Source organism: Choristoneura fumiferana, chromosome 26, assembly GCF_025370935.1.
Source record: "Choristoneura fumiferana chromosome 26, NRCan_CFum_1, whole genome shotgun sequence".
Taxonomy (NCBI): Eukaryota; Metazoa; Arthropoda; class Insecta; order Lepidoptera; family Tortricidae; genus Choristoneura; species Choristoneura fumiferana.
The window spans coordinates 5,692,515-5,704,736 of record NC_133497.1 but is presented as its reverse complement, the minus strand read 5'-3'; the positions used below and the strand labels follow the sequence as shown (position 1 = coordinate 5,704,736).

General features: G+C 38.5%; 1 protein-coding gene across 2 annotated transcripts in view; it reads left to right on the top strand.

Annotated features, from left to right (window-relative positions):
- The first annotated feature begins 3,432 nt into the window (after positions 1-3,432).
- Positions 3,433-12,222, top strand: part of LOC141442933 (transferrin-like) — a 50,327-nt gene continuing 41,537 nt past the window's right edge. The window contains exons 1-4 of one of the 2 annotated variants that reach the window (XM_074108124.1): positions 3,433-3,615; positions 7,891-7,981; positions 10,810-10,946; positions 11,694-11,842. In XM_074108124.1, coding sequence (XP_073964225.1) covers positions 3,549-3,615; positions 7,891-7,981; positions 10,810-10,946; positions 11,694-11,842 — 444 coding nt within the window. In that variant the 5' untranslated portion in view covers positions 3,433-3,548. The remainder of the gene's footprint in view (positions 3,616-7,890; positions 7,982-10,809; positions 10,947-11,693; positions 11,843-12,222) is intronic. The other variant, XM_074108123.1, reaches the window with a different exon arrangement.

The window sequence follows — 12,222 nt, the reverse complement described above, 5'->3', positions numbered from 1 at the left end:
CATACTTATGACGAATCACGAATCAACCTGCAATAAAATGTTCTATGACGTAAATCGAATTCTAATAAACAGATAATGACCACAAAAGACATTGATATCGGCGTAAAAAAAGGAAACACTAGAAAAACACATTATTTTCTTCGAATATATAATAGCGGAAACTATGTTTCATATGATCGTAAACAGTATTCTATACTAAATTCTTAAAACATAAGTTAAAGAAATTATCATGGAGACATTCAGTATAGAATACCTAATAATTTGTCAGATTAGGTGTAATATACAACGTAAAGTTTATTTTTCCGTGGTGTTTACGACGTTTTGAAATATAATTAACGAATATCCTTAACGTTACTAAGCCAATGATATCATACTGTTATCATTCGCAATGTAAATATGATTCCTAAGAACTTCTTAGAAACACGATTACGTTGATAAAATATATTTTTTACTACACTTTTTATGAACGAACAAAAGTTTTGGAATAATTTCTGGCGCGTGTATGGAAGTTGGCAATATCCAGGCGCGAATTATTTAAATGAGGGCTATCGCGTATGAATTCGCCACTAGAGGCGCTAGTGTAGCGTGAGGTCTCCGAAATGTCAAATCTCATAGTTTTTGGGTGAGCTACGCGGGTTTATTTATAATTAGAATAAGTTTGTGAATATTTTGCATTACCTGAAATTAATTATGGCAAATTATGGCGCGTTCCGGGGCAATGAATGTCTGTGTTTTGAGACAGTTTTTTCCTCCCATTTTTCCGAACAAAACGGGGACTATGCAACACTGAGGCATTGTATTAAATATGATTTTAATCTAAACTTTGTTTTCACGCCCGTAATAACAGACTTTGAAAGCCATACTTAAAGACCTCACGCAACAGTGCGCCATCTAGTGAGACAAAAAACGATAGCCCTCATTGTGTTAATACGAGTATACTACTAACTTAGAAAAATTTGGAAAGCCCCAGCGACCATGGTTCCATTGTCTCACAACAAAAAGTTGGAAAACCCCCGACATTGTCACTTCAAAGTTGAATATCTCAAAAACGGCTAAACTGATTTTGAAAAAAAATGTCTAAGAACCATCGCTAGAAAGCCTCCTTTCAAATAAAAAACCGCATTCATCTGTCGGTTCACCCGTTTAAGAGCTACGGTACCACAGACAGATAGACAGACACACAGCGGTCAAACTTAAAACACCCCTTTTTTGCGTCGGGGGTAAAAATCTTGTACATCTGCGATCTGCGTCGTAAATTATTCAACGTCATAGGTTTCTGTCGCTCCAATGATGTTACCTCAATTATAAAGATTGTAAAACGAAAAATTGGCGACAATTTTCTTCTTAGTTGTATTTATAGATTTTCACTGCAAAACAATATTCGTGATATTAACAAACTGATAGAATTGAGTTAAAAAATGTCACGGCTACGCAGATAGACAGGAGGACAATGTAAATATGGCCAAGGTCAACATTAAGTTTTCATTAACAACCTTGTCGCTATTACTTCGCGTTGTAACTTTGTAAATCAGGCAGCCTGAAATTTTGGAGGGACTCAATAATAATACATCGCGGCTATTATATAGGGGCAAAAACATTTTTCAATTTGTCGTGTACGATTTTGGTGGGGGGTCATGTCCCCTGTGAACCCCCCCCCCGTAAATTGTCCGAAGGTAGATATACATACAGTGCTAAGGTTGAAATGCAGAGTGAAGATTGCTTCTTTGTATGTGTATAAGTTACTAAACCCTTCTTAAATGCAGTATTTCCTAATATTATGTGTTTTGTTACATGAAATAAATGATTTGAATTTGAATTTAGGAATGGAAGTATCTTACGGAGTCAGTTTCTGAATAAATAATACTCATAGTATACCTAAGTCCTATTATAATTTACCATCAGCCAAATAAGTGGTCTATTAATTTTTGAACAAGTTCCTATCAAATGAATATGTCGCTAAAGTCGAACTTTCAAGTTGACAGACACGTCATTGGTATTATTGTTTTGACTATATATTTGGCTGATAGTACCTAAGTACCTACTGTATTGCTGTGGATGCAAAAAATAGATAAAATGAGTCGGTCAAAACTAAGAAGTTCTTGCTAAGCCGCGGTCTCCATTCGAGATCTTTCATTTACTTGCATCATTTGCATCTAATTTTACGCTATCTTGACGACAAATGTTCTTATAACTAATGGTCGTATCTGTTTGCCTACTTAATTCAGAAGTATAGGAACGTCTCAAGTTTGTTCTTGACTTTGTCGTCAAGAGCGAACTGTTTTTATCACGAGCACACTTAAATTTAGTATCTAATGAAGAACAGTATGAACCTAGTTCTTGTCATACTGTACTTCTTGAAATGAACTACTTACCCGTTAAGTTAACCGTTCAAAACGGAATCCCGGTTTTTCGTCTAAAATATTATTCCCAATTAATTCGTTTCCCAACTGTTTCATACCGACGATGAATGACCTGTTTACTGCAACTATATACTATTCAGGATATATTTCAGTACTACCCTTTAGGACCCGATAGGTTAGGTTAGTTTTAACAATTCTGAAGTCATTACTGTGTAAACATCGTTCGTCTATAATATGAAACAGTTGGAAAATAAATCATATGGGAAAATATTTTCAAAGAAAAATAAGAGAACCCTTCAAAACAAAGGAAGGCTACATTATTGGTTTAACTTTATACTTATATTCAAATGTTCTGTTTGTTTGATCACGTAAAAATATATTGTACTTATACTGTATTTCGACAAGTATTTCTAATTCAAAACATACATTTAACTTCTTGATAGTAAATACCTGAATAAAATATTGTTTTTTTTTTACTTTATTAAACACTTTTTTGTAAGTATCTCCTAAATTGCTATCAAGTACCTACACAGAATACTTTTATTTACAAAATATTTACACCAACGATGTAATTTTTGGCGTCTGGAATTAAATAACATAATCCCACGGTATCGGGTTAAAATCTCAAAACCTCAACCGCTGGTTTTAGAATCATGTGGCACGATTGTCTTTCATGCAACAACAGTGAAAGCTGTAGTGGATTTTTTGGAAATTTCTTTAGGAATTTAGCAAAATCCCGGAATTTCAATTCATCTGCCGGATCCAAATTCAAATAGTCAACAATCATCCAAGTTTTCATAATACCACGTTAAATATCTAAACATAGTCAATGACAGTATAAAACATTTCAGATCGCTAAACCGTAAAATATACCAAATAATCTCCACTATTGACTACGTCGCTTCCATCGATAAATTGTAGTAAATATTAGTATGTATTATCGTTGTTACAATTTTCGCCAACTGCACATATAGCTCGGTGCTAGATAACACGCCTTATCATCTATCGGTGATATTACATATATCACCTACATTTACCGTGAATTTCGAAATAGATAAGATAATATAGTCGTGCCCGGGCGTTTTAAATAAGCTTATAGTGGTCTCAACTATCAGTGGCTGTGGATGTAACCAGCCAAAATTCTGTAGAAAAATTGTGGACCTAAAAGTCCTAGTGAGTGCAAGTGAAATGGCATTGAAATTTACGTTTTTGTTGTCGGTTGTGCTGGCGTGTGTAGCAGCCCAGAGTACGTCATGTAAGTAACTATTCGTTACGTAACTATGTTTATCTTCAAGGTCTGATACTGTTGAATCAGGGCGACAGGACATAGTTACAATATAGTCCGGCTAAAACACCCCATTCACTAATAAATCTAGTTCTTTACATAGCATAAAACAAAGTCGCTCCCGTCTGTATCTGTGTTCACCAGCGGTTAGATCATTTTCACATGTATATTCGCGACCAAGAGTGTATCTCGTAGACTCAAAATGTAACCCATTTTTATTTACATAGACATTATTTAGTTTCTGAAAGGTCTAATTTATATGATGGATTATTTTGAGATAGTATGATCTTTTGATTTGGGAGTGGATTGATATGTACTAATACCAACGACTAATACGTTGCCTCGGCTTCGGCAAGGAAGTTGAAAAAATGTGAAGTAACTACCTTCGTTTAAACAGAGATCTTGTGAAAAAAAAACTGTTCCCGTGCGAAGCCCGGGGATCACTAGTACATTATAGTTTAGAGGTCGAAAACTCGACCACTTACTTATCTCTTATGTTACTTGTAACACTTGTTTTTGAGTACAATAATTTTTTTATTATTATTATACCTAAATGCGAAAGTTTGGGAGTATGTGTTTACTGTCACGCTAAAAAGGATAACAAAGGGATTTGGAAAAATGAAGGAGGCTATAATCAGGATTGGATGGACTATAATGGTTGTTGATTCTTTCATTCTGCAGGGGCATTGGCATTAAGGTACATCATGGAAGTGATCGGACCGACTGGACACTGTTGAGCAGCGATATATTTATAAGCAAGTGTTCATAGAAACCGATAATTAGATAAACTATAGCAAATAAATCAAACTTAGATACACGCATTCTACCAGTTTAGGATTGTATTACCTATGTACATTGTTTCATTAAATATGAGTGAGTCTCACATTAGTTACATAAAAAACATACACACACACTACCACACAAGCTTGTTCAGCCATCCGAGAAAGTGCTGATACAAAGCTTAAATCATTTGTCACAGATGCAAAGGTCGTTGATGGCTTACTACTCATTTTCTACTGCATTCAGATTTTAGGTCACGTGCTGACTCCATTAAAATTAGGGAAGGGTCACTGATAAAGGTCGATAAAGATTACTGGTATATCGATGACGATTGATAACAATACGGTTCCACTGATTAATTGTCTTTGATGCACTGATCAAATGCAGCTAATATTCTTCTTGACTTTTCGCAATATGACTAGTGGCTCTTTGAGCTGAAATCATCGTCAAATCAGCCATAGGTCGTCCATTGTTGGACATAGGCCTCCCCCATATACCTCCAGTTGCTTCAATTAGAAGTGGCCTGCATCCACCAGGAGCCTGCGGTTTTAACCAAGTCATCCGTCCTTTGGTGGACGTGCTACGCTGCGCTAGCTGATCCGCGGTCTCCACTCGAGAACTTTTCGGCCCCAACCGCCATCTGTTCTCCGTGCTATATGGCCTGCCCATTGTGTCTTCAACAAACTAATTTTCTAATTCTGTGATCTTTCCCAAACTGAGGTTGTAAGGGTAATCTCTGCATCTATTAAACCGATTTAGATGAAATTCGGTATACCGATAGATTGAGTCCTGGGGAAGGTCATAGGTTAGTTTTTATCCTGGGAAATTGCATAGTTCCCGCGGGATAGCGATAAACGAAGTCTACGCGGGTGGAGCCGCGGGCAATAGCTACAAATCGATTTATAAAATATTTCCGTTGTACCTGACTCATTTCTTCGGTATAAGTGACAGGAAACTGATAGCGGGTTGAAACGCTTGTAGGACTACCTAGATGCCGTTAATAGTTGGAAACCAGCATTGGTCTTCCGCCGGGCCACAGAAGTGAAATCACGGAAGACCGCACAAAACAGACACACAAATCCCTTCGCCTTCGCCTCACCTCTTCCGCCTCTTCCTGCTCTTCTTCTCTTCCTTCCTTCTTTTTCTTTCTTCTCTTCTTCTCTTCTTTCGCCTTTGTACATCTCTTTCTCTTGTTAACAGTTATTTTCATATGTTTTATGTACAATAAAGAATTATACGATACAATAGGTACAATACAAATAGTGGAATATGGATCCTGTTCATAAAATCTAGGAAATATCAGCCATGTGTCATTTTCTCGGAAGTTTCACACTGTTGAGGTTATGTGTCTGAATCAGAGACCGCGCCTCGCTCAATAAATGGAGGTATCGGCGGCCGACTGCTTATCGAAGCTGATATGGTATCAGTACTGATGGTCGGCGATCGGAAAAGCTTTTGAGGACAACAGACACATTTTATATGGTTAACATATTTGAATATCAAAAGTTAAAATACCTACGGGTAAAATGACGATGTTCAAAATATCGAAAATTAAAATATCGACTGTATCGAAATATCGAAAGTTAAAATAGCGAAAGTTTATATTGTCGAATGGTTAGATAACCTACGTCCAATATATAGAAAATATATTTATCTACAAAAGTGACATCGAAAGATATAAATATTGAAGTCCAAAATATCGATGTAGGTACGACAGTTGAGGCGATTCGCGCCTTGACGCAATACTAATCTAACCTAACCTATTGAACATGAATTACTAAAAATATTTGGTTCATTTACGTTACAACTGCGACCACAACAACGCACGAGCCGAGCGAGCGAAGCGAGCGTGCCGCGGTAGCGGCCGGCGAGTGCTAAAAATAACTAGATTATATAAAATAAATTCTATTAAGATAAAGGAGTAATAAATAAAGCAGATTTGTATGTACGATATTTTAATTTTCGACATTCAAATATCTTGACATTTACAACTTAGATTAGGTATATTGGCTATCGATATTTTTACTTATTCGATATTTTAATCACTCGACATTTCAATCTTAGACAAGTTGACCATAGGTATAACAACTTTCGATATTGTGATACAATCGATATTTTAATTTTCGATATTTTGAACATCGACATTTTAACCGTAGGTATTTTAATTTTCGATGTTCAAATATGTAACCTTTTATATTTTAATAAGCCTAAAACTTCTTTGGAGATTTTGCTTATCCCTATCCTATTTCAAAATTTTCATGGGATAACAATAAACAGGATTATTATAACCAATTCATAATACATACACACGTAAGCACGCAGGGACGTTCGTACTTTTATGAAAACGCTTCAGGGCCCTATCCTGATTTATAACCCATGTAATAAGCGATCGAAACGCTAGAATATTCACCCTAAAATAGTCTACATAAGTACTGTACCATTTATATATTTATAACAACCATAGGAACATTATCGGTAATTCATATGTTATCTTTATACAAATAAAGGGTTCTCGCTCTTCAGGATATTGCAAAATATTCAATGCCGCTATATCCTACTACTATTATTATAATGCGTAAGTTTGTGCGTAGGTATGTATGCTCACGCGCCTGCGTGTTTGCGTGTGGTGTGTATATTACTATATATATAATATTATAATATATATTTACGGAGATAGAACTAATACTTCGAATAGAATATGTATATCCCTTTTATTCCCTGCCCCGTGGGTATTTTGAACAATCTCTTTTTAGTGCACCTCTATAATGACCCTCGAGGAATACCTATAAGTTACCTATCTGCCAAATTTTAAGTTTCTAGCTCTGTGGTTTAAGTCTGTTGCACCTACCACTGGCGCATATTTCCGTGGTAAATCCGAAGCAAAGATCGCTTACATATTTCACAAATCCTGCATATCCTGTTGTCCTATTTTATAGGTAAATATTGGGCAAGCCGATAGGAAGAGGGTTCTATGAACGCTTCGCCACTGGTACCTACCTGCCTGTCACTCCGTACAGCAACAGTTTTTATATCGGCTTTTTATTTATAGACCCCACCTACCTACCTGCCTGTCACTCCGTACAGTAACAGTTTTTATATCGGCTTTTTATTTATAGACCCCACCTACCTACCTGCCTGTCTCACTCCGTACAGCAACAGCTTTTATATCGGCTTTTTATTTATAGACCCCACCTACCTACCTGCCTGTCTCACTCCGTACAGCAACAGTTTTTATATCGGCTTTTTATTTATAGACCCCACCTACCTACCTACCTGCCTGTCACTCCGTACAGCAACAGTTTTTATATCGGCTTTTTATTTATAGACCCCACCTACCTACCTACCTGCCTGTCACTCCGTACAGCAACAGTTTTATATCGGCTTTTTATTTATAGACCCCACCTACCTACCTGCCTGTCACTCCGTGTAGCAACAGTTTTTATATCGGCTTTTTATTTATTACAGACAGAGTTTGTGTATCCTCGTCAAGCACATCACAATGCCAGAGCCTGGACAGGGACGATTCGCAAGCATTCTGCACGTCGGTGGAGTCCAGGTAAAGCCAAACGATTTTACTATAGATCAAGATACCTTGTCTTACGTACTCGGAATCACGAATCACGATATCAGGTCATTATTCAAGCGGTTCAATCAATAAATTTTCCATTTGATTCTAACAAATGTTTTGCAAAATTTCATCTGTCTGGATGCTCATTCCATATGCCGAAACATGGTCTTTAAATCTAGCATTAAAACTGCGACCTGTCTGCCCTACATATATTTTATTGCAGTCATTATGCTCGTATACACCCGATCTAGTTCCTTTACCCACCTTGTCTTAGTGGTTAGGTACCATCAGCCAAATATGTGGTCTACCCGGTCTACCACCCTAAAGTTGATAATCCTTTGCATGTCATAAAACAATAACGCCAATATACGCGTCTGTCAACTTGAAAGTTAGACTTTAGCAACATATTCACCCTCCAGCGTCTTACGTCAAAGTCGTAAAATGTCCAGTGTCGAAATTGCGTGTTTAAAAATTGATAGAAAGAAAAAAAAATTGAATTGATACTTATTTGGCTGATGGTACAAAGCCATACAAAAAGTTGTTAGTCTTAAAGGCAACATTAACATTGTTTTATTTTAAAATGCCGTAAATCCTAAGTATCAGAATCGTTTTTTTATGAATGGAAAGTGAAATTTGATGAAACTTTCGATTATTTTTAAGACCGGTACTTCTACTAGATAACCTAGAAACTGTAACAGTATCTTCTGCCATGTCAACAAAAATGTGCCCACGATAATCACACGGGATAAACACTCGAATAATTACTTTTTTACCACTTCTTTCTATCACAACGGTATAGGCTGAGAGTAGTTCACCTTATGCGATGACGAGCGGCAGTGTGTTAGACAATGCGGCAACAAAAATGGCCAATCGGTCGATCGCGATGGCTTTCGCCTACAACAAGAGCATAAAACGAGCCATTTTACCCAAGACGTTCATATAGCCCATACGTCCATATAGTGGATAGACACATCGAGGGTAAAATAGGTTTAATGCTCGAGTTTAACACTGCTTTTCACTTCGATGGCGAGGAAATGAAATAGAAACAGAGGAAACAATTTTATTGTTCACTTACTCTGTACCTTTCATTGTTCACACATTACTATTATAATTGTACATTTTAAGTTTTATTAATCTATTTTGATTGATTTTTAGTTTTTTCTTCCTTCTTTGTTTATGGCTGATTACACCTGATTGCCTTGGTCTTAGACGAAGATTTTACTTTATGCACATGCATAAAAAGTCATTTTATGTCGCCTAGACTCAGCATAAACACGAATTTTACAAGCATGAGAAGTGAAAAAGCGTTTTTTGTTTGGCTAAACCCTTTTTCGCGTCGATAAGTACGGGGAGATCTTTAATTGCAAGCTGCACCCAAAATCACTATTAGCCAGTGCACATTGGCCCACTTAGGGGCGACACCCAACCGTGAACATCAGTAGTGCCATCTATAAAAAATCCTAAAATTATGGCACTTATAAAATAATATGTAACAATGGAAATTCATTCAAATTCTCACAACAACTCCATTAAGTCTAGTGTTGCCGTTAGATAGTCCACTATCGAGTGTTCTAATAGACTATCGATAGTTTGAGGCGATAGTTATTAATAATATCGGTCTTGACGACGAATGAACTATCATCTATAGTACCTATTGCTTTATCGATACTATCGAAAGTTTTGAATAATCGATTCTTACCGTTTTTTTCCAATAGTATCGGTTGCCTACACGTTGATTTGACGTTGAGCTGAATTTACCCACAATGGAAGTAGCCTGAATGGCTGCGATACAAGTATGGTACGGCAGTGCCTTTGTTTTGCTGTGCCCTATGCTCACTTAAGTACCTATTACTACCTATTAATAGGTGCCTACTTACTTTGTAAGTTTTTTTCATTCGAATTTTGTGGTGACATACATATAATATCCGCCCCGAGTGCCACATATGCTGGCTACGCCACTGCCAGAGCATATGGCGTGCATTGAGTACAGTGTCCTCCCCTTAGGGTATTTTACCCTAAATTTAGGGTATTTTTACGCGTATTTTTTGGGGCAGAAAATTATTTTGGGTATTTTTTAGGGTAAAAGTTTTCGCATAAAATGTACGATTTCAAGAAAAAAAATACTGCTGATGACGTAAAAGCCAAGGCTATTATGGGGGCATTCCAAGAATGTTTCGAAACGGTGTAGTAGTAAATTAAATAAAAAATTTAGGGTAAAAAAAATTAAAGTGCCTAGTTTAGGGTAATTTCGTGTAGCGTTAGGGTAAACTAATCTAATCAACAAAAACTTGGAAACCCCCGACTTTGTCACTTCAAACTTCAATATCTCAAAAATGGCTGAATCGATTTTGATAAAACATGCGTGAGAACCATCGCTAGAAAACCTGCTTTCAATCAAAAAAAAAAAGCTTCAAATCGGTCCACCCGTTTAAGAGCTGCGTTGCCACAGACAGTCAGACACACACACAGACATACAGACACACAAAGCGGTCAAACTTATAACACCACTCCTTTTGCATCGGGGGTTAAAAAAACTATCTGAGATGGCAACACTGATTGAGTAGGCAGCAGGGCAGGCAGTGCCACGGCGCAAACTACCAACTACAGTCAAGGGCAAAGATACCGACACGGCCAAAGTTGCAAAAATATGTATACACGGCCTTAATGTTAAGAGTATAAAGTCGTGTATACATATTTTTGTAACTTTGGCCGTGTCGATATCTTTGCCCTTGACTGTACCTACCCTGGAATCGCCTCGATGCGCGCGAACCAGCACAGCACTGACCTAATATCTTATATGCCCTATCAACTTCCAGGGTGGACTGCGCCCTGCAGCTGGCCCGCGGCACCGTCGACATCGGTTACTTCACCGAAGAGGAGCTGCTGGTACTAGCTGACCTGCAGAGTACTGACCATCGCGTCGTGGCCACCATTCGTGACAGCACCCGACAAGGTTCGTTCACAAGATGCAACCTCTGCTGGGCACATCTAATAGATTAAAGAGGCTTGGTCTGCAATCCCTACGTGGGCCCAGTGAAAGTACGAAACAAAACATTTTATTCGTGCCGACACGGCTTAGGAAAAAATAAAAAGCTTAAAAGTGAAATAAAATTGCACATGTGGTCAAAAATCAGCAAAAACTGCCGGTCTTGCGAACAGCCCTGATCTTCCTTTGGGACCATCTGGTCATCAGTGCAGGTACCTTGTGCAAGGTCCGCCCGGATTGCTACCACTATCTTGCTCGCTAATCCTGCCGTGAAGCAGCAGTGCTTGCACTGTTGTGTTTCGGCATGGAGAGTAAGACAGCCGGTGAAATTACTGGCACGCGGTATCCCATCTTAGGCCTCTAGGTTGGCTACGCATCTACAATACCCCTGGTGTTGCAGATGTTTATGGGCGGTGGTGATCTCTTACCACCAGGAGACCACTTCCTCGTTTGCCAACCAGTCTAATAAAAAAAAGTGTGAATTAGGAACTTTACGAACACCATTGGATTGCTTCGCTGCAGGCTGCTTCCAACTGAATCAACAGGCGGTCTATTCCGTGGCCTATGGCCAACATTAGGCGTGCTACGGCTGATGTCATGATACCTAATCCGGGCGCAGTGATCCGAAGTGTTGGCCTCCACAGACTACTCCATGCTTTACGATCTTAATCCAGCTCTTGCCAGCCTTTGACACTGTGATGATGATGATTCCAGACCCTGTGTCCTTCGAGGCAGTCGCGGTAGTACCCAACTCGCACTCCGGTGGCCTGCAAGCGCTCCGTGGGGGCAAGTACTGCCACCCTGGACTGGGCGAGCCTACCTTGCGCTGGTCGCCTCGCGTTGAGAAGGCCCTGGAAGTCGCGGTACGTATTTTTGGACAAGTTACGAGCATTAGAAGAAGCAGGAGTTAGAAGTTGAATGATGTGACTAAAAGCGTGTGTGTACATCTATTTTACAAGCTTTAATTTAACTTGAAATGTATATTTGTATGTAGGTATGTACGCATTCAAAATCTTGCAAGTTAAATTCGACCCACTTCCAGTGGTGGATTCATTATTAGGCGTATTTATGTAAATCTGGTGACAATACACGCTCAGCATTTCCACGTTGGATAGTATGGACATCCTTTGCACCAGGACGGACTCCTCAACGAGGGTCCTCCCCTTTTTGCCTGAGTCGACGGCCCAAATTTACCTACAAAACGCTTTGCATCCGCCCCCCGCACCCGCCGTCTCCACCGCCA